A 23,872-nucleotide genomic window follows, 5' to 3' on the forward strand; every position below is an offset into this window, starting at 1 on the left:
AAATATAAATTATAAGCATGAGAAATTCATATTAAATTCACAGTAAAAGTCAGTATGAATAATATTGTTTAAGTTTGCAAGTTTATAAAAGCTATACTTGAAAAAAGTGAATCATGTTTTATAAAAGTATTTCATAGCTATAGGATGTTAAATGTATGGAGATAGAGTGGCTCGGTTGTGAGTATTTTTTGGTTTGATCATTTGTCATTTGATTCTTTCACAGAAAATTTGATGAAATATACAATTTTTAAAAATAAAGATTCCTAACTGTAATTGCCCAGCTGTCTATAACATAAAAGAATGCCACTAGAGACGGAGAATAATAGTAAAAATTAGATAATCTCCCATAAAATTAAGAAAAACTCCGTGCAACCTAGTCAGGAAACATTCACAATGCAAACGAAAATGAATGTACAAATTAATGCTGAAAATTATTCATGGGTTTACATGTACCAACACCCTTCATTTCACAGGTGAAAGAACCAAAGTCCAGAGCCTTACAGGGTTGATTTGATTTGATTTTAACAAATATTTCCCTAACACCTGCTTTGAATTAGGCCCTAGGCCAGATGCAGCATTATTATAAGCAACTTAGTCGAATAATAAGAAAATCATCCTCTTCCCATCATACAAATCATATAAATGCAATCTCTCATACAAATGGAAATCCTCAAAGAAATATTTTCTCGAGATTTAACAAAGAGTTAGTATTCCCGAAAATCTACTTGAATGGCGTTTTTGTTTTACAAAACAATAATTTTTTAAAGGGTCCATTATGTTACCCCAAATCCCATATAAGGAATCCTAAATAATTATTTAAATTCAGCTCCAAGAGGGGCGCCTGGGTGGCGCAGTCGGTTGAGCGTCCGACTTCAGCCAGGTCACGATCTCGCGGTCAGGGAGTTCGAGCCCCGCGTCGGGCTCTGGGCTGATGGCTCAGAGCCTGGAGCCTGTTTCCGAATCTGTGTCTCCCTCTCTCTCTGCCCCTCCCCCGTTCATGCGCTGTCTCTCTCTGTCCCAAAAATAAATAAACGTTGAAAAAAAAAATTAAAAAAAAATAAATAAATAAATTCAGCTCCAAGAAATACATATGCAATTACATTGTATTCCCATTCAAATGGCTAAGCCTTCTTTTCTAAGAAAATGAGAAGTACAGAACCCAAATGATCAAGAAAATAAGCCTGAGGGAGGTGAGAGACTGTTTGGGGTCACCTGACTGTGACAAAGACAAGGTCAGTGCCTGCTGCCTGCTGCTTCATCCAAAACCCTTTATGCTATCACCTGCTGCCTCTTGAGGAATCTAAACTGAGAACAAAGTACATAGGGTGGTAAGGTCATTGTGCTGGAAAGAATCCCTAGGGTTCAAACACTTGGTAATGAATTCTATATGACAGAATTGTTCCATCCCACAATTTACATTTTCTGTCATAACTCAGCCAAGGAATATTTTAAATTGAGTATTTCTACAATTATTTAGATTGGAAGGTAGACTATTCCACAGCATTCCTACATTAAGTATAAAGCCTTTCTTCAAACTAATAAACGCTCCTTCACCCAAACTCTCAGATCTTCTTGTCAGCTAGGAAGGCGAAACTGGGAGTCTCTCTGATTTACCCAAGAAGACTAGTTATTTATTGGCTCTGAATCATTGTCAGAACACTAATGGAAAGTCTCAATTAATATCCAAACCTCATTCATACAAATTTGGAAAAGACTTCCAAAGGTTTAGTTTTATTTTAAGTTACTGCTAAGAAAGAAAGAAAGAAAGAAAGAAAGAAAGAAAGAAAGAAAGAGAGAAAAAAAGAGAGAAAAAAAGAAAAAAGAAAGAAAGAAAAAGATTTAAGAAAGAGAACAAAAATAAGAGTTGAACTATGAAGATTTCTCCTGAATCTTTCTTAGAAAAAGGATGTGATAATCTCATTTCTATCTAATCAAACGTAAGTGTATCCTGCACAAACATTAAGGAGGTTAAATTGGTTGGATTCCTGGTCACATGACTGGCCTTGGCACTTGCTGAAGTCTTAATATCTGTAGGTTATAACTTTAAGGTTGTTGTTTGAAAGAAATCCTCTCATCTCTTTTGCAATGCTGGTGGGAATGCAAACTGGTGCAGTCACTCTGGAAAATAGCATGGAGTTTCCTCAAAAAGTTAAAAATAGAACTACCGTATGACCCAGCAATTGATGGGTATATATCTAAAGGATACAGGTGTGATGTTTTGAAGGGGCACATGTACCCCAATGTTTATAGCAACAATCGACAATAGCCAAAGTATGGAAAGAGCCCAAATGCCCATTGACAGATGAATGGATAAAGAAGATGTGGTGTATATATATATATATATATATATATATATATATATATATATATCTATCTAGATAGATAGATAGATAGATAGATAGATAGATAGATATAGATAGATAGATATACACAATGGAGTATTACTCAGCAGTCAAAAAGAATGAAATCTTGCCATTTGCAACAATATGGATGGAACTAGAGGGTATTATGTATGCTAAGCAAAGTAAGTCAGTCAGAAAAAGACAAATATCATATGACTTCACTCATATGTGGAATTTAAGATACAAAACAAATGAACATAAGGGAAGGGAAGCAAAAATAATATAAAAATGGGGGGAGGGCAAAGCATAAGAGACTCTTAAATACAGAGAACAAACTGAGGGTTGCTGGAAGGGCTGTGGAGGGGGGGTGAGCCAAATGGCCAAGGGGCATTAAGGAAGACACTTGTTGGGATGAGCACTGGGTGTTATACATAGGGGATGAATCACTGGAATCTACTCCTGAAACCATTATTGCACTATATGCTAACTAACTTGGATGTAAATTAAAAATTAATTAATTAAAAAACAAATACATAAATAAATAAACATAAAAAAGAAAGAAATTCTCTCTTCCTACTCTCCATAATTCACTTTCAAGCATGAGATGTTTGGAAATTCTATTAATTCATGGTGTTATTTTTATTATATCATTTATCACATCTTACCTGATTCCATTCTTTTTTATTTCATGCCCATAAATTCGAATTTCCTCTTGGTCTGAAAAGAACAAGCTGATTGACCGATAACAGTAATACACTGAACCATGGCACTTAGGGCTATTATGAACCTTAAAAGAGAAAAAAAAAAAAAAAAGAAAGAAAAGAAAGCATAGGAACCAGCAACAGATATGTAGGCCTTCATTCGAGTCACCAAAGCCACAATGCCTGTCTACAGTTCTACAGCACCATTAGTCCTATGACACTTCACAAAATTACAACTACATTTAGGATTTCCAAGAGAAAGATTTACCACAGAAATTGGACAGCAAAATTAACTCCATAGAGTACACATTAATTCAGCATATTTTTTAAATGATCTGACTCTTTACATGTTGAGTGTCAATATTCTAAAGATACATGGTATGTACTGGAATAAAATTAGGTCTAGGAAAAGGACAGTAGAGCACCACAAAAACACACATTTGTATTTTACATGTCCATGTCATGTTAAAGAATCATGAAATGGAGCTCTACACAATGGAACACTTACAGATTGCAAAAAAGTGACTATAACCTCTGTAAAAATAAAATTGCTCTAAAAATAAAATAATATTTTAGGGAAGACAAATATTATTTCAACCTTGATGGGAAAATTAGTTTATGAGAAAAGAAAGAAAGAAAGAGAGAAAAAAAGAAAGAAAGAAAGAAAGAAAGAAAGAAAGAAAGAAAGAAAGAGAAAGAAAGAAGAAAGAAAGAAAGAAAAAAGAAAGAAAGAAAGAGAAAGAAAGAAAGAAAGAAAGAAAGAAAAGAAAGGAGAAAGAAAGAAAGAAAGAAAGAAAGAAAGAAAGAAAGAAAGAGGAAGGGAAAGAGCGAGTGAGGAAGGAAGGAAGGAAGGAAGGAAGGAAGGAAAAAAAAGGAAAGAAAAAAACAAGGAAGAAAAGAAAACAAGAAAGAAGAGAAAAGCAAAGAGAAGAAAAGGAAGGAGAGGAATGTTAGAATTTCTTACCCCATTCCAATGTTAATTTGAAACATTCAAAAAGCAAAGTATAAAAATCTGACCACATTGAGAAGAAATTTATGGAGATAGAGAATTTGAAATTAAAAAAAAATTAGGGGGCATCTGGGTGGCTCAGTCAGTTAAACGTTCTACTCTTGGTTTCAGCTTGGGTCATGATCTAATAGTTCATGAGTTTGAGCCCCATGTTGGACTCTGCAAAGACAGTGCAGAGCCAGCTTGGGATCCTCCCTCTCTCCCTTTCTCTTTGCCCCTTTCCTGCTCACATCCTATCTCTCAAAATAAATAAATCAACTTAAAAAAACATTATTGATTGGAACATAGAAAATGTAGCAAACAAAAAATGGGGTAAATGCTAACTCTATACAAATGTACAAAGAATATAAATTACATAATAACTTATTGGGCTCAAGTCTAAACAATATTTATATGAATTCATAAAGATATAATATGTAAATGACAATAATGTAAAAACCACATATCATTTAACCTAAGATGGTGATATAACCCCATTAAGAGGAGGGAAGGAAAGTGTATGTGTGTCTGTGAGTGTGTGTGTGTGCCTGCGTGTGTGTGTGCGTTAGGGGCAGGGACTGGGTGATGTAACAAAGATGATTCCATCTTCCATAGTCAGAAATGAATGAGTAAAGCCTAACTTGAAAGATAAAGAAATAATGGCATATTTTGGCATGTAAGATAAAAGCCTGAAGAAACAGCTTAAAGAGCTAGAGAAATTGCCTTTGGGGAGCCAGATTTTAGCTAGGGTTGGGAATGAAGGCAAACGGGCTACAGTTTTGCTTCACTGCCTTAGATGAATTTTTTAGACTGTATACATGTATTATTTTTATAAAAGTAAAATTAAATTTAAAAAGAAAAAGAAAAGGATTGGGAATATGAAAAAGGATATATGCATAAAGATGTTTATCAATTTATCTATTAAAATACTGAAAAAAAATTTGAAAACCTAAATTTCTAAAACAGGGCATAAGTAAATAATTTGAGTATTCCACAAATTGAAACAAATACAGCTAAAAAAAATGGGTTTTAAGAATACTTGACGTGGAAGAAAGTTCTTCACATAATATCAGGTGAAAATCTAGGACAGAAAATTATACATAGTATGATTTCAAGATTATAAATGTGTTTAAAAGTCACAGAAAAAAGTGTAGAAGAAAATATATGAAGCTATTAGCAATGGTAACTCTTACTGATATTTCTATTTTTTAGACTTCTCTCAAATTTTCAAGTTCTCTCCAAGAGAAGTGAACTACTTCTATAATCAGGGAAAAGATGACATTTAAAGCAAATGGATTTGTTGACTTGAAAATTTTCCACCATCCAAGACAGAGCCAAGTAGAAACAATAATAACTCTGGGAGCACAGTTTAGCACTGTGTGTTATTAACAAAGGACAGAGTACCAAGTTGACACTTTATTCTTCAAAGGAGTGAGACTCTGGACAAGAACATTTCAATGAGGGAGTCAGAAGGTGTTTAAGTGATAAACCCAGAGAAAGAGTGGAGGAGTAACAGACAATAAGTGACTGAAAATAGGAGCCCTGTAAATACCGAAGATGCATGCCACTAACTTCCCTATCTAAGGAGACATGGGAATTTTTTATCTTTAAGCCCGGTAAGTTAACTTTCAATAGACTTCATTTCCTTTCTGGGTCACAAGGATTTGTTGTTCTTAAAAAGCTTCAGGGAGAGAGGGAAGATGGCAGCGTAGGAGGACGCTGGGCTCACCACACGTCCTGCTGATCACTTAGATTCCACCTACACCTGCCTAAATAATCCAGAAAACCGCCAGAGGATTAGCAGAACGGAGTCGCCGGAGCCAAGCGCAGACGAGAGGCCCACGGAAGAGGGTAGGAAGGGCGGCGAGGCGGTGCGCGCTCCACGGACCGGCGGGAGGGAGCCAGGGCGGAGGGGCGGCTCGCCGGCCAAGCAGAGCCCCCGAGTCTGGCTTGCAAAAAGCGGAGGGGCCTGACGGACTGTGTTCCGACAGCAAGCGCGACTTAGCGGCTGGGAGGTCATAAGTTAACAGCTCTGCTCAGAAAGCGGGAAGGCTGCAGGACAAAGGGAAGGAAAGCTGCTGAGTCCCCGGACGACAGAGCTCAGTTTGGTGGGGAACAAAGGCGCTCGCCAGCGCCATCTTCCCCGCCCATCCCCCAGCCAAAATCCCAAAGAGAACCAGTTCCTGCCAGGGAACTTGCTCGCTCCGCGCAAACACCCAACTCTGCGCTTCTGCGGAGCCAAACCTCCGGCAGCGGATCTGACTCCCTCCTGCTGCCACAGGGCCCCTCCTGAAGTGGATCACCTAAGGAGAAGCAAGCTAAGCCTGCCCCTCCTGCCCCTGTGCACCTTGCCTACCCACCCCAGCTAAGACGCCAGATCCCCAGCATCACAAGCCTGACAGTGTGCAAGTAGCCCAGACAGGCCACCCCACCCCACAGTGAATCCCGCCCCTAGGAGAGGGGAAGAGAAGGCATGCACCAGTCTGACTGTGGCCCCAGCGGTGGGCTGGGGGCAGACATCAGGTCTGACTGCGGCTCCGCCCACCAACTCCAGTTATACACCACAGCACAGGGGAAGTGCCCTGCAGGTCCTCACCACACCAGGGACTATCCAAAATGACCAAGCGGAAGAATTCCCCTCAGAAGAATGTCCAGGAAATAACAACAGCTAATGAGCTGATCAAAAAGGATTTAAATAATATAACAGAAAGTGAATTTAGAATAATAGTCATAAAATTAATCGCTGGGCTTGAAAACAGTATAGCTGACAGCAGAGAATCTCTTGCTACAGAGATCAAGGGACTAAGGAACAGTCACGAGGAGCTGAAAAACCTTTAAACGAAATGCATAACAAAATGGAAACCACCACGGCTCGGATTGAAGAGGCAGAGGAGAGAATAGGTGAACTAGAAGATAAAGTTATGGAAAAAGAGGAAGCTGAGAAAAAGAGAGATAAAAAAATCCAGGAGTATGAGGGGAAAATTAGAGAACTAAGTGATACACTTAAAAGAAATAATATACGCATCATTGGTATCCCAGAGGAGGAAGAGAGAGGGAAAGGTGCTGAAGGGGTACTTGAAGAAATAATAGCTGAGAACTTCCCTGAACTGGGGAAGGAAAAAGGCATTGAAATCCAAGAGGCACAAAGAACTCCCTTCAGATGTAACTTGAATCGATTTTCTGCACGACATATCATAATGAAACTGGCAAAATACAAGGATAAAGAGAAAATTCTGAAAGCAGCAAGGGGTAAACGTGCCCTCACATATAAAGGGAGACCTATAAGACTCGTGACTGATCTCTCTTTTGAAACTTGGCAGGCCAGAAAGAATTGGCACGAGATTTTCAGTGTGCTAGACAGAAAAAATATGCAGCTGAGAATCCTTTATCCAGCAAGTCTGTCATTTAGAATAGAAGGAGAGATAAAGGTCTTCCCAAACAAACAAAAACTGAAGGAATTTGTCACCACTAAACCAGCCCTACAAGAGATCCTAAGGGGGACCCTGTGAGACAAAGTACCAGAGACATCACTACAAGCATAAAACATACAGACATCACAATGACTCTAAACCCATATCTTTCTATAATAACACTGAATGTAAATGGATTAAATGCACCAACCAAAAGACATAGGGTATAGGAATGGATAAAAAAACAAGACCCATCTATTTGCTGTCTACAAGAGACTCATTTTAGACCTGAGGACACCTTTAGATTGAGAGTGAGGGGATGGAGAACTATTTATCATGCTACTGGAAGCCAAAAGAAAGCTGGAGTAGCCATACTTATATCAGACAAACTAGACTTTAAATTAAAGGCTGTGACAAGAGATGAAGAAGGACATTATATAATAGTGACAGGGTCTATCCATCAGGAAGAGCTAACAATTATAAATGTCTATGCGCCGAATACCGGAGCGCCCAAATATATAAAACAATTACTCATAAACATAAGCAACCTTATTGAGAAGAATGTGGTAATTGCAGGGGACTTTAACACCCCACTTACAGAAATGGATAGGTCATCTAGACACATGGTCAATAAAGAAACAAGGGCCCTGAATGAGACATTGGATCAGATGGACTTGACAGATATATTTAGAACTCTGCATCCCAAAGCAACAGAATATACTTTCTTCTCGAGTGCACAGGGAACATTCTCCAAGATAGATCATATACTGGGTCACAAAACAGCCCTTCATAAGTTTACAAGAATTGAAATCATACCATGCATACTTTCAGACCACAATGCTATGAAGCTTGAAATCAACCACAGAAAAAAGTCTGGAAAACCTCCAAAAGCATGGAGGTTAAAGAACACCCTACTAACGAATGAGTGGGTCAACCAGGCAATTCGAGAAGAAATTAAAAAATATATGGAAACAAACGAAAATGAAAATACAACAATCCAAACGCTTTGGGACGCAGCGAAGGCAGTCCTGAGAGGAAAAGACATTGCAATCCAGGCCTATCTCAAGAAACAAGAAAAATCCCAAATACAAAATCTAACAGCACACCTAAAGGAAATAGAAGCAGAACAGCAAAGGCAGCCTAAACCCAGCAGAAGAAGAGAAATAATAAAGATCAGAGCAGAAATAAACAATATAGAATCTAAAAAAACTGTAGAGCAGATCAACGAAACCAAGAGTTGGTTTTTTGAAAAAATAAACAAAATTGACAAACCTCTAGCCAGGCTTCTCAAAAAGAAAAGGGAGATGACCCAAATAGATAGAATCATGAATGAAAATGGAATGATTACAACCAATCCCTCAGAGATACAAACAATTATCAGGGAATACTATGAAAAATTATATGCCAACAAATTGGACAACCTGGAAGAAATGGACAAATTCCTGAACACCCACACTCTTCCAAAACTCAATCAGGAGGAAATAGAAAGCTTGAACAGACCCATAACCACCGAAGAAATTGAATCGGTTATCAAAAATCTCCCAACAAATAAGAGTCCAGGACCAGATGGCTTCCCAGGGGAGTTCTACCAGACGTTTAAAGCAGAGATAATACCTATCCTTCTCAAGCTATTCCAAGAAATAGAAAGGGAAGGAAAACTTCCAGACTCATTCTATGAAGCCAGTATTACTTTGACTCCTAAACCAGACAGAGACCCAGTAAAAAAAGAGAACTACAGGCCAATATCCCTGATGAATATGGATGCAAAAATTCTCAATAAGATCCTAGCAAATCTAATTCAACGGCATATAAAAAGAATGATTCACCATGATCACGTGGGATTCATTCCTGGGATGCAGGGCTGGTTCAACATTCACAAATCAATCAACGTGATACATCACATTAACAAAAAAAAAAAGAGAAAAACCATATGATCCTGTCAATCGATGCAGAAAAGGCCTTTGACAAAATCCAGCACCCTTTCTTAATAAAAACCCTTGAGAAAGTCGGGATAGAAGGAACATACTTAAAGATCATAAAAGCCATTTATGAAAAGCCCACAGCTAACATCATCCTCAACGGGGAAAAACTGAGAGCTTTTTCCCTGAGATCAGGAACACGACAGGGATGCCCACTCTCACCGCTGTTGTTTAACATAGTGCTGGAAGTTCTAGCATCAGCAATCAGACAACAAAAGGAAATCAAAGGCATCCAAATTGGCAAAGATGAAGTCAAGCTTTCGCTTTTTGCAGATGACATGATATTATACATGGAAAATCCGATAGACTCCACCCAAAGTCTGCTAGAACTGATACATGAATTCAGCAAAGTTGCAGGATACAAAATCAATGTACAGAAATCAGTTGCATTCTTATACACTAACAATGAAGCAACAGAAAGACAAATCAAGAAACTGATCCCATTCACAATTGCACCAAGAAGCATAAAATACCTAGGAATAAATCTAACCAAAGATGTAAAGGATCTGTATGCTGAAAACTATAGAAACCTTTTGAAGGTAATTGAAGAAGATTTAAAGACATGGAAAGACATTCCCTGCTCATGGATTGGAAGAATAAATATTGTCAAAATGTCAATACTACCCAAAGCTATCTACACATTCAATGCAATCCCAATCAAAATTGCACCAGCATTCTTCTCGAAACTAGAACAAGCAATCCTAAAATTCATATGGAACCACAAAAGGCCCCGAATAGCCAAAGTAATTTTGAAGAAGAAGACCAAAGCAGGAGGCATCACAATCCCAGACTTTAGCCTCTACTACAAAGCTGTCATCATCAAGACAGCATGGTATTGGCACAAACACAGACACATAGACCAATGGAATAGAATAGAAACCCCAGAACTAGACCCACAAACGTATGGCCAACTCATCTTTGACAAAGCAGGAAAGAACATCCAATGGAAAAAAGACAGTCTCTTTAACAAATGGTGCTGGGAGAACTGGACAGCAACATGCAGAAGGTTGAAACTAGACCACTTTCTCACACCATTCACAAAAATAAACTCAAAATGGATCAAGGACCTGAATGTGAGACAGGAAACCATCAAAACCCTAGAGGAGAAAGCAGGAAAAGACCTCTCTGACCTCAGCCGTAGCAATCTCTTACTCGACACATCCCCAAAGGCAAGGGAATTAAAAGCAAAAGTGAATTACTGGGACCTTATGAAGATAAAAAGCTTCGGCACAGCAAAGGAAACAACCAACAAAACGAAAAGGCAACCAACGGAATGGGAAAAGATATTTGCAAATGACATATCGGACAAAGGGCTAGTATCCAAAATCTAGAAAGAGCTCACCAAACTCCACACCCGAAAAGCAAATAACCCAGTGAAGAAATGGGCAGAAAACATGAATAGACACTTCTCTAAAGAAGACATCCGGATGGCCAACAGGCACATGAAAAGATGTTCAGCGTCGCTCCTTATCAGGGAAATACAAATCAAAACCACACTCAGGTAGCACCTCACGCCAGTCCGAGTGGCCAAAATGAACAAATCAGGAGACTATAGATGCTGGAGAGGATGTGGAGAAACGGGAACCCTCTTGCACTGTTGGTGGGAATGCAAATTGGTGCAGCCGCTCTGGAAAGCAGTGTGGAGGTTCCTCAGAAAATTAAAAATAGACCTACCCTATGACCCAGCAATAGCACTGCTAGGAATTTATCCAAGGGACACAGGAGTACTGATGCATAGGGGCACTTGTACCCCAATGTTCATAGCAGCACTCTCAACAATAGCCAAATTATGGAAAGAGCCTAAATGTCCATCAACTGATGAATGGATAAAGAAATTGTGGTTTATATACACTATGGAATACTATGTGGCAATGAGAAAAAATGAAATATGGCCTTTTGCAGCAACGTGGATGGAACTGGAGAGTGTGATGCTAAGTGAAATAAGCCATACAGAGAAAGATAGATACCATATGGTTTCACTCTTATGTGGATCCTGAGAAACTTAACAGGAACCCATGGGGGAGGGGAAGGAAAAAAAAAAAAGAGGTTAGAGTGGGAGAGAGCCAAAGCATAAGAGACTGTTGAAAACTGAGAGCAAACTGAGGGTTGATGGGGGGTGGGAGGGAGGAGAGGGTGGGTGATGGGTATTGAGGAGGGCACCTTTTGGGATGAGCACTGGGTGTTGTATGGAAACCAATTTGACAATAAATTTCATATATAAATAAAAAAAAGAAGAAAAAAAATAAACCAGGTGGAAATAATACTATAAGTAATATATATAAAAAAAAGCTTCAGGGCCTACTTTTTAATATTTGCATCACCTAGGAGAGGAGGAGAATTTTGGCACCTCTAATGTAAGTTAGAAGGGAAAAGGGAAGCAGGAATTGAAACAAATAATGCCTATGAAGAGTTTTAGCTTTTGAACAGGATAGCACAGCAGTTTTCTGACTGTGTTTTGAGATAGCTGGAAATACAGGGGAACATGGTGAGGCAGGGAAAGAGGTCCCTGACTTTATTGGTTCAACTAAAACCCCTCTGCAGCTTGTATTTTTTTTTAATTTTTATTTACTTTTGTGAAATAGAGAGTGTGCACATGCAGGGGAGGGGCAAAGACAGAGGGAAACACAGAATATAAAGCAGGCTCCAGGCTCTGAACTGTCAGCACAGAACCTGACTTGGGGCTTGAACTCACAAACCATGAGATTATGACCTGAGCCAAAGTCAGATGCTTAACTGACTGAGCCCCCAGGTGCCCCGTGCTTGAATTTCTCTTAAGAATTCTTCCAAATCAGAGCACTTGGGGGGTTCAGTCATTTAAGCATCTGACTCTTGATTTTGGCTCAGGTCTTGATCTCAAGGTCGTGAGATCAAGCCCCGCATCAAGCTCAGCACGGAACGTGGAGCCTGCTTGGGATTCTCTCTTTCCCTCTCTCTCTGCTCCTCTTCCACTTGTGCTATCTCTCTCTCTCACTCTCTCTCTTTCTTTCAAAATAAATAAACAAAGTTATAAAAAATAGAATTTTTCTGAATCAAGAGTTCTTCAACTAAGCACTAACTCTCTGAGCTCAATCCTGTAGTATGAATCTACCTAGTAATTAGCTGCCTGCCTCCATGCCTCGAGCCTGTGCTTATGTGCTCTGTTTCCTGAATGCCCATCTCAGGCTCATACCAAAGGGCACCTTTGAGAAACATTAATCCAGGTGTACCTCACACTGGAAGTGTCAGGAAGGAAATGTGTATGAGCAATTTGGTTGGTGCCCAAACCCACTCCCTCTTCAAAACATTCACATCAAATCTGAAGAATAAGGACATTAACTGGAGTTGATATAATTTGACATCTGTGATACAGACATTCTGCATTGCCTGCAATTCTCTCCCACCTGGATCCAAACCCTTCTTCTCCCAGTCCAAGGCTCCATCTCAATAGAATATACCCAATTTAGCTACATATTTAGTCCATTCCAGTAAGAACCAATCCCTCTCCTTCCCCAGTCAGAGCCCTAAGTATGCATGCTATGATTATTATACATTTTCCATCATTTGTCCTGTACTTTAAAAATACAGACTTGCCAGAAAAAAAAATCTTTAAGTTAATTATGTCCTAGGATCACCTACCCATACAGTGTACCGAGGTTCCAAATTACCACAGTCCTTTGCAAAGATGTAAGAACAGTTTCCTGGGAAATAATAGTAAATGCCATCAAAGGTTTCAAAGTGGTACTGTCCCCAGGTTTTGCAAATCCCATCTCTGCCATTGCCCATATTTGGCACTGAAAAGAAATAGAATCATATTTAGTAGAATAAAATAAATTACACCCTGTTTCTGGCAGGATTCAGTTATGGTAGGTGACTCTAATTTTCAGTAAAATAAATATTTCCCTTTGGCAGTCAGTATCACAGAAAAAAATAACTAACATAAAATTATGAGTTGCTCGCAAAACTGTTAAACTCTCCTGAAGGAAAACATGGTCTCCAAGCTGTTTTGAAGAAAGGATTTATGTTAGAAAATTCCTTAACTTTTGCTTTTAAAGGAAGACTCTGGAAGAAGAGAAGAGTGGGGAAAATGATACAGTAAAAGAAGGTAACAGTGATAAAACAAATATAATGCCTCAGAAAAGAAAGAAATGTCCCCATTGAGAGCCCTAAAAATTTGCATGAACAGCATTAGAGTATTCCAGACTCTGCAATTTTTAAAAAAATATATCTTAATACTGTCCACAGAGAAAAATAACCACTGGCAAAAGAAAAATCATGTTTATATGTCTGAGACCTAGGGATGGGGAGCATTAGTCATCCAAAGTATGCTGAAACTTAGGAATTCATGACCTCAGACTGGCCAAATTTTAAGCAACTATCATCTTAAATTGTACAACTTCATCTTCACTGTCCTCATGTCTACCTCCCTTTGTCCCCTTGTGGATAATCCTCTATTCTATTTTGACTTTCTAAACCCTTCCCTCTAAAATAATATGGAAGTCAATGACCTTTACAGAGCACTCGGTGTATAACATTTTAACACATGCTATAGGGAACATAAAGATAAGGCACAATCATTGTGCCTTTTCTTTGTAATTTTACCTAAATTTATTAGCCTTGGCCAACTTTGGCCTTTACAGGAAAATAACACAGAGTGATTCATTATTCAGACTTCTCTGACAGTATGCCTTGCCTCTGTTGCATATTTTCATAGAATCTTATACTTTCTTTTATAGCATGTGGTACAAGTATAATTAATGTGTATCCATTGTGTGTCAGTCCCTTCCTCTAGACTGTAACCTCCAGGAGGGCAGAAACATGTCTATATTGCTCACTATTGTATCCCCAGTGCCAGGCCTGGGATTTAACAGATATTCCATAAATACTCATTAAACAAATTAATATCTATCATTGTTGATGTCGGACCTTATCCTAGACACTGTGGATAAAAATATTTTTTTAAAAACCCTCTGCCTTTGAAGAGCTCTCAAAATTGTTTCTATTTTATGTACAGAATGTCCAGTTAATTCAAAGTCAAAAAGAATGAGGGCTCCAAATAACAAATCTGATTTATAAAGCAACAGAGAAATGAATAAGAACGTAGTTTAATGGATTAATATAATGTAAAGTGGAAAAAAGGCTGGAGGAAGTTGTAGAGATCAGTGAGAAAGGAAAGTGGACATACCTATTTTCTTTTACATTGTTTCTAAATTATAGGAATGAATTATGGACACTCTAGTTAGTATATAATATGATTGTCCCAATCCCCAGTGGCTGAACACTTACATAGCAAATTAACCTTAAAGTTCCCCTCAACTTGTAATTCCCTCAAGCATCCCTGAAACTTACCAATCTGGCACCGTGTCCCAAGTGCCTGAAATATTTGACAGTCACATGTACCAGTCTTAGAACAGAAAGCTCCATTAAGACATTCATGAGGACAAGAACCTGACAGGCAAAAAAAAAAAGTTATCTTCTGGCGTGCCTCAGTTCTTATAAAATGTCAAGATTTAGCTTGGACTAACTGTAACCATTATTAATTCAAACAGAACCCTGGGCCTCATGCCTTGATGAGCTAAAGAATTAAGCCTGTCAAGTCTGTATCTAGTTCATTTCATTATGTGTGCTGTGAAACAAGAAAGACAGGATTTCACATCTCAAACCACCCTGAGAGCAAAGGTTAGCTTCCTTCAAGCAATTGAAAGGTCAAGTTCCCATGTAAGGAATCCCTGTCCCAGATGATGAGAACCAGAAATGCACAAACTGCAGATGATTCTGTTGACGGAGTTTGGCCCTGGCTGCACGTCCAATGGTCTCCGTCTCCAGGAGCAAGTGTATTAAAGAATAGCGTCCATCATTAGCTCGAGGGATCAGGTGAAGCATTAAAAAACTCAAATGGAAGCTCCCATTTTTGAAGAGAAGAATTAAATATTTCATCCAAAGTGTGTGTATTAATTAATCTTCAGGCTCCATTACAAATAATACATTCTTCCTGACTCATACTTAACTTTAATGGGTATAAACCAAAGTCATGGCCGGCCTTCACCAAAAATGCTCTTTTTCATGGAAAGAAAAATTGCCCCAAAGGATTATGCTGAAAAGAGGAAGCAAGAAACTATGAGCTACTGAGTATGTTTTTAAAATGCAAATGAATCACAGTGAAAATTTTTCCTCTAAAAAGGAGAGAAGACAAGGAGTAATTGGCAAATTTCAAGCAGGAAGAATTTAAGTAACACATCAAGAGAACGAGAAGACATCTCTGAGTCACCATAAAGAAGTACTAAAGATTGAGCCTTTCAGGAATATGTTAAGGTCATGGAAGGCAGTTAACGAACTGTGATGAATTGACCACCATTCTGACAAAGTCAAGAATAAGAAAATCCTATTATTATTCTACTTTTAAGATCCATCAATTTAAAGTCTTTTTACATTTAAAGACCTGCAATTCTCTCTCCAACTCTTAACGGAGGGAAAATGAGCTGTTTCCATTTGATTTTGATTGATCCACTGATCAAGGTAAAGTCATGTTTTCACAAATTTAAATGCAGTTTTTTCCCTATAAATTTTATCTGAGAACACAATCTTAACATTTTTACAATAAATAAATATCAAATAAATAAATAAATAAATAGACAAACAAATGTATCTCCTTCAGAAATTTATTTACAACCCTGTTTATTCTCCTGGCTAGCCAAAACTAGCCAGGAATAGTTGCTATTTTAAATAAAAGGAAAAGTTGGAATTCAATTTCAAACTATCACCAGCATTATGCTTAATGGAAATGGGAAGTGGGTAAGCCAGAATAAAGATGTCAGGGAATCAAGGAACAAGTAAATGACTCACAAAGAAATTTGCTGATACCCAGTGATATCTTTCCTGATCACATAGCTATCAGCTTCGTCTAATTGTTTAACCCTGCTAATTTACAAAAATAATTCAAATTTCTACATAAAGTGAACTTAACTATTACTATTATTACCACCTTGGCTCAGTTTCCTTCATGCATTAAATGGCAATAGTTAATTCAATGTATTTCTCAAAGGGGTCTTTTAAGAAAGCAAACAGAAAAACGTAGGCATGACACCAACCTTTTATTTTGCTCTCACCCCAATTAATAGCTTCATGGAAGAAATATCTTGGAGATGTTGCTTCAAACTTGGAGAGAAAGAAATAAGAAATCAAAATAGTTAAATTATTTAATTTGAGCCAAACAAGCAAATTAGAAACTCTGGGGAAATAGTTACAGATACAGCAATTATAAAGTGCTGACTCTGTGTCCTTGACTTATGGAGGCATCTCGATGAGGCAGAAAGGGCTCCTCAGATTGTGGTTAGAGGATGTGACTTCAAGCTTTGGTTTTGCCTCTTACCTGACTTGGGTAAGTCTTTCTCCTCTTTGAGCTCAGTTCTTCTCCTGCCTCCCTCTCCTCTTTGGAAAAGAGCCTGAGTGGAGTCTAATCTTTGCATTAACTGACTGCTTTACCTACAGAAGTAGCTCTTTTCTGATATTTCCAAGTGCAGATCGATCTGGAGAAAATGCATGCGGCTGATGGACCAACAGACGAGGACCTGCAGAGCCATTTGTGAAGACACCATCCACAGAAGCTTCTGCTTTGGCACTGTGTGTCACCCTCCATCTCCAAAGAACTGACACTTTGAAGTTCATAGGCCATTTAAGTATATCTTTTTATAGACCCCCAGCCACTTTAAGGTAATGGTTAAGAGTATGAATTATGGAATCAGACAGACCTGGATTAGAGTCTTGATTTTGCCATTACATAGACATAGGCAAGTTTCCTAAGTTCTTAAAAAAAAAAATGTTTCTTAACCTCTTCGTGTCTTCTTTTACTTGTCTGTAAAATGGGAATAATGGTATCTACTTAATCGTGCCGTTATGACAATAGATTAAAATGATGTATGTAAAAATTCCACCATAGTGCCTCACACATAGACACCTAGCGATAAAGAGATTTATATTTATTTAAGAAACCCCGATAAAACCTTAAGATTTTTGGAGGTCAATATAGCTTATAAGCAAATAATTGTGGTTTACTAGGCCTAATCTCTTAAGGGTTTTTATTCAAAGTCAATGATAGTTTAGTGTATGGTCTGAGGCAATGTCCTTTCCAATAGCATTTCTACGTTTACCAGAAGAACACATGCTCCCAAAATTTTCCACATAACTGTCAAATTGAATACTAGATGTTGTTAGAAAAACTGGAAAGGTTGACGGACAAGAAGAAAGTGGGAAGAGGGAATGTGACTTCAGGTACAAAGTCCTACCTCAACAGATCCTGGTCTCCTTCCTACATGCAGTTTTATTTTGGCATTTTCCAGTGAAGACTTGTTCTTTTAATACCCACACCTGCCCCATTCCAGGAAAGAGGACTCCCACACTCTTTCTCACACTTCAACACTCCTTTCTAAACTCCTTGAGCCACACTATGCCTCCAATTCCATTATTTCCTGTTCTCATTCTTCCCTGGTTTTATCCTCACTGCTCAATCTCCCCATTTTGCCATTGCCTCTGTCTTCACACTAAGTTAAATTTACAATAGTCTGTGACTTTGATTCCCCCAAGACAGCAAGTTTTTATTCTCTCTGCAGCCGTAATGTTTCCAACTGTCCGCATCTAACATAGCCACCAATGTTCCTGGGCACCAAAATCTTCTTACTTCAGCTCCAGTGAATTATCTCTGATGCTCGCTAACATTGTCTACTGGTTTCAACTCTGACTCATACAGGCTTATAACCTTGAACAAATTATTTGAAAAAAAAAATTTTTTTAATGTTTATTTACTATTGAGAGAGCGAGAGAGTGTGTGTGAGTGGAGGAGGGGCAGAGAGAGAGGGAAACACAGAATCTGAAGCAGGCTCCAGGCTCTGAGCTGTCAGCACAGAGCCCAACATGGGGTGCAAACTCAAGTACCGTGAGATCATGACCTGAGCCCAAGTCAGATGCTTAACCAACTGAGCCACCCAGAAGCAGCTTGAACAAATTATTTAACCTCCTCATCCTCAGTTTCCCAATCTATAAAATGGAATAAGAGTAGAATTATATTAAATGCAATGAATAAGGAAAGCACAAAGAGCAGTGCCAGGCATAGAACAAGGGTTGTAAACAAGTTACCAATTTTTATTACTAGGCAAAAACTGAATGCACCAGACAAGAAAGATCAAGCCTTTTTTTTTCTCCATATCCTTTTACTTAACTAGGGTATATATACTCCATGGAAACTACAAGTGCTTAGCACACTGGCCTCCTTATTATGGAAGCATCCTAATTACCACACATTCCCTGCATCACACTACATTTCACCAGTGCTAAGACAAGACACATACATAGCTTTTACCTTTTTAACTAACCTGAACTCAGAATGGAATCTTACACTTACAATGGAGAGCATTTTATTTTTAAGTCATATAAATAATGGCAAATAATTGATGGTGTCAGATTCAATGAATAAGTTACACAGAAATGACTTCTTTTTAAAATTTTTTTAATGTTTATTTATTTCTGAGATAGAGAGAGCATGAGTGGGGGAGAGGCAGAGAGAAGGGGGAGACACAGAATCCGAAGCAGGCTCCAGGCTCTGAGCTGTCAGCACAGAGCCCGATGCAGGGCTCGAACTCACGAACTGTGAGATCATGACCTGAGCTGAAGTTGTACTCTTAACTGACTGAGCCACCCAGGTGCCCCAGAAATGACTTCTTTATAGTCTTACCTTCATTAGAATTTAGAATCTAGGCAATAGGCACTGCTATTCATTTCATGTCTCTAGCATGGTCCCTGGTATGTCATCAAAAAATAACAATGAAACTGAAAACAAGCATAATTCAAATGGGAATGATCTGCCTCCCCAGCTTTGTTTAGAACTATGACTATAAAAGATTTTGGGGGAGCCTGGGTGGCTCAGTCAGTTGAATGTCCAACTCTTGATTTCAGCTCAGGTCATGATCTCACTGTTTGTGCTGGCAGCACGGAGCCTGCTTGGGATTCTCTCTCATCCTCTCTGAAAGGGACCACCACCAAGACTGAGCCCCCAAACCCCTCCTTTCTACACTCTGGGATTTTCTCCCTTCCTGGTCCCACTTTTCTCTCTCCCTTACTTGTGTACTTCACAAATAAATTGGCTGTACCTAAGTCTCTCAGCACCTGCTTTCAGGAGAAAATTTCTGAAATGTAAGGCAAGTGCAAAAGAAGTCCAGGCAGTGGGTGCATACGTTCACATAACTGATAGAAGATGATAGCCCATTCTTCCTCCTTGCTGATAACATCCCCACAGGAGGATGGGAAGCACAGAGAAACAGAGGTTTGTGTCTACCCTTTCTTTGCTCATCCTTCATCTCATTGCCAACATATTTCTGAATCCTTTCTCTCGCAGGTATCTATCCACCGATGCTCTGTCTTCCTAGAGCAGAAGTTATGAATCAGTGGGCAAGACTGGACTTATGACGGATGAAATTTCATGCAGCGCATGATGATGACCTCACTGCCCTTCTTCAGCATTTCTTCTTTTAAAACCTGTTCAGATGTTAAACAGGTTCTCTCTAAATGGGAAACCAACACAAGTAAGTGTGCTCCTCACTTATTAACCACAGGTAACTCCTTTGGGGTAAATTATACAAATTCTAAAAATACCTAAATGGACAATAGTATAACCCTATCCACAGGTCACTTCATGGGACAACTTTGGGGTCTATTTCACAGATTTTTGAAACTAGTAGGTTCACCAACATGCATTTTTTTCTCAAAATGGATTTTCTACTGAGTCATGCTGATGTCTTTCTGTGGTTTACATGGTCAACTGACAAACATGTAGTTAAATTTCTCAGAGAAACATCATTTTAACCACTTCACATGATGCATAAGTATTTAAGTACACAAAACACTCTTTTTAAGGGGGAAAAAAGTGTTTCCATTCCAAAGACAATCTTTTGCCCATCTCACTACAAAAAAAAAAAAAAAAAGAAAAGTTTTCTGAATAAGAGTAAATTAGTTCTTTCCTCTAAATTGACACAAATGGCCTATCAAATCCATCTTCACTTCTCTTTAATTAACACCAAAACATGTAAAAATTCAGGCATTTACCAGAAAATACTAGCAGAACTGATTGCAATTCAGATTTTGACAAAGGCCTCCTTGAATATATAAGTCATTCGCTATATAAATATTCAAATCACATTACTTTCCCATGAATACCTTTAAGTTAGGATTCTCTATTTTACCACCCATCTTTTATAGAGAAATATTTTTTAAATCCACCTATTTGAACATTCCAATCATAGTTTGCAAATATTGTAATTATGTTACCCCATATCCTTTATATAAGGGGACCCAAGCAGAAGGGCCTCCTCAGATTCAGTGCTACCTGCCCTCCAAAAACAGAGGTCACCTCTCCAGAGGTGTCTGTCATCGAGATTTGTCAGACAATATAAAAGCTGTCTGTCAGGACATCAGGACACCTCTGATGCCTTTTTGCAAGTACTTAACTCAGATCATGTAGACCTCTCTCTACCCCTGTTCACTTGTATTTGTTTGATTGCATCACCCTGCTATCGTGCTTAATTTTTAAAATGATTAAAAAATTCTGGCATGTAGATGAGATTCAATCTCCCACACATGCTGTGAGCCTATCAGTAGGTAACTGAGGTAAATAGCAAAAAAGCACTCTACTGAACAAGTAAACGTGAACTAAGCATGAATTTGAGGGTTGTAGAAAAGCAGTAGAGAAGTTACTTTGCCTCTTCTCCTTCCTGTCTTGTTTTTAGCATTTTTTCCCCTTCACAAAGGTCTCATTGTTGAAGTGACAGCAGAGTCCCGAAGCAGAATGGATTATTTCTCTGCCTCTTTCCATCTGAGGCATAACCTACCTGTGCTGCTAAAAGAGCTCTTTTCTGTCGATTTTCATTAAACCCGGTTCTGGAAGAAAACAAAAAGAACTTGTATAGTCAAAGGCCCCTAGGCAACCTGAACAAGCCTTTCCCAAGAGAGAGCTGATGTTTTCCTCCTGATTTCCATCACTTTATCAAAGAGGTCTTTCTTGGTTTAACATTTAAAAGGTCCCCCTCCCCTTTTGGAGGGGTTAGATTTGGGTGGCGGTGCTGTATCCTTTTACAAAATTCAAGAGTGTCCCCAAATCTCTCTGGTCTCTGATGTAAACTGAATTTTAGGAAGGAACTTGAAGATAGAGAAGTAAACAAAATAGCGTAATTTCGTAACACCAGCACACGATATTTTCTCCACATGATCATAAAACCCGTGAGTTAAGTATTCGCCAAGAGCACATTCACTTTTTCCAGACATGATATTCACTTCTCTCCCTTTCCATGTCATAAAGCACAGATTAACATTAGTGTGAATAAGCACATCAATCTGTGATTTATCAAAATCAAATGAGGAATAGAATTCTGCTTTCCATCAAGCAGATTGGTTTAGTTCAAAAAGTGATTTTCATCATTTAGTGCTAGAACAATTTTATTTTTATCATTAAAAATTGTTTTACTCTATGCTAAGATATAGCAAGATTATAATCAACAATGTATATTAATAATAAGAATATAAAAGGGGGGATTATTGAACATAACTTCTTTATAAATCTTTGAAGTGAAAGTATTATCTCCTTAGTATCTACATCATTGGACCCCACCAAAAACTCATCTTATAATTAAAATGAAAGGAAAAAGTTTTCTTCATAAATAGGGAGATGAATGCCTGAGGATTTTTAATTTGTGGAAATATTTTAAAGAACTACATCTCATGCCCTTATTTTGTAAAATACTTAGTTTATTTTTTTTCAAAAGCAGATACATTTATCTGCTGAGCTCTACTTATTCCCATTAACTTATGTTTTAGAGGACAGAAAGAACAAGAAGTACTCACTTAGATACTTTCGTCAAGATGGATGATGCACAAATATATCCTGCCAGAGATAAATATACACATATAAGAATGGGGAACAAATTATCCATATATGGAGGTCATATGTTCTGGTTACTAAACAAATCATTGTAACCTAAATTCTAAAACTTAGTCTGAATTTTGCTGGGAGTTATTTTGCATTTTCTAGAGGATGTTGAGCAGCAAATTCCCCTGTGAGTCATCAAAGTAACCGGTAATCCAGACAGAAGGAACAGTGTACCTAGATTTGTAGAGACATAATAAATACAGTGGGAGAAGCACTAGATTTGGAGTCAGAGCTCCAAATTTTAGTCTTGGTCCTACCACTTAGCAAATGCCAAGTTTAAGCAAGAGAGCAAACACATAAAAAAAAAATGATGGTGTTGGACAAGTCCATCTTTAAAGTCTCCTCCAGCTCTCAATACTCTATGACATTTTCTCTTTGGAATTTCTGTCACTACAAGGACTGAAAGATTGAGTCCATGACCCCTCTAGTCTTATGTTTCAGTAATTTCTCTCACTTCCCCTACAAGCTTCAAAATATACAGCTCTTTTCAGGATTAAAAATAAGTGGATGTAAATAAATGCCTTCTCCATGAAAATACTCTATACGAATTAATTTATAAATAAAATTGTTATAAAAATCATTGAAAATCAATTTTTAGCCCCAAATGTTAAAGTCCTTCTTACAATAACTGTTCACCATTCTTGGGTTGATGGCATGAAGAAAGTTTAGGTAATCTTTTTCTCTTTATTTATTATAAAATTTCAAATGTTTAAGTTATATCGACAACCATTTTAAATCATCTTTTAGAAAAGAAAAAATTAGGAAAAAGAAAAGAAAAGAAAAAATTAGAATCAGAGTTTCTTCCAGTATAGTTACTTATGATAATAAAAGCATGATTTTAACATCTGAAGAAAAGACACAAATAAAAACTAAAGTCCCAAAATTATCTACATTACCAAGAACTTTGAAAAAGATGATCTGGGGGTCATTTAGTATCTATTCAGTCCAGTGACTTCAAAGTGCCTTCCAGTGTAAGGGAAAACTGTTCGTATCAGTTGCAAGAGAGACTAACACACAATAAAATCAGGTAAAAATTTCATATAACTTCTTACCTTGTAATGACAACAGTAAATGAAGCAAGAATATACTCCGAGGTATCATTAAATTGAGTTTCCTCACAATGTTCATTTCAGTGGAGCCTTTCTCCCTGAAATGCAACCAAATTGTTGGTCTTTACTATGATGGCATCTTAGAAGTTGGCGCATTCGTCGAGTGCTCAAATTCTTATAAATATAACTTTGTAACAACGTAATTCAAAAGGAAATTCCAGTCTTTCTAACTACATACAGCATCTGAAGCTTTAGAGCTTGCAGGCAACTCTTTGGCTGAGTCTCTCATTAGTGATGCATGGCAGCTGCTTACCTGAGCCCGTATTAGTTACACCCTACCCTGCTTCTGCACATCATACTCCTTTTTGGCCTATATTAGTCTTTCACAACTTCTAAATAAGACAGCAGCATCAAACCCACAAAAAGCCTGTTGTTATCTCCTGATGTCACAGAAGATAAC

The 23,872-nt window shown here is 38.0% G+C and overlaps 1 protein-coding gene across 1 annotated transcript in view; it reads right to left on the reverse strand.

Annotated features, from left to right (window-relative positions):
* OTOGL (otogelin like) overlaps positions 1 to 23,621 on the reverse strand; it is a 153,372-nt gene extending 129,751 nt beyond the window's left edge. The window contains exons 1-7 of the mRNA XM_040491342.1: positions 23,416 to 23,621; positions 22,279 to 22,318; positions 21,270 to 21,318; positions 16,485 to 16,551; positions 14,746 to 14,844; positions 13,036 to 13,190; positions 3,008 to 3,129 (exon numbers count right to left, since the gene is read on the reverse strand). Of these exons, the coding sequence (XP_040347276.1) occupies positions 3,008 to 3,129; positions 13,036 to 13,190; positions 14,746 to 14,844; positions 16,485 to 16,551; positions 21,270 to 21,318; positions 22,279 to 22,318; positions 23,416 to 23,491 (608 nt within the window). The 5' untranslated portion in view covers positions 23,492 to 23,621. The remainder of the gene's footprint in view (positions 1 to 3,007; positions 3,130 to 13,035; positions 13,191 to 14,745; positions 14,845 to 16,484; positions 16,552 to 21,269; positions 21,319 to 22,278; positions 22,319 to 23,415) is intronic.
* Between the last annotated feature and the right edge of the window lie 251 nt (positions 23,622 to 23,872).

The sequence above is a fragment of the Herpailurus yagouaroundi genome, unplaced genomic scaffold (genome assembly GCF_014898765.1).
Source record: "Herpailurus yagouaroundi ecotype Mexico unplaced genomic scaffold, PumYag 182, whole genome shotgun sequence".
Lineage (NCBI taxonomy): Eukaryota > Metazoa > Chordata > Mammalia > Carnivora > Felidae > Herpailurus > Herpailurus yagouaroundi.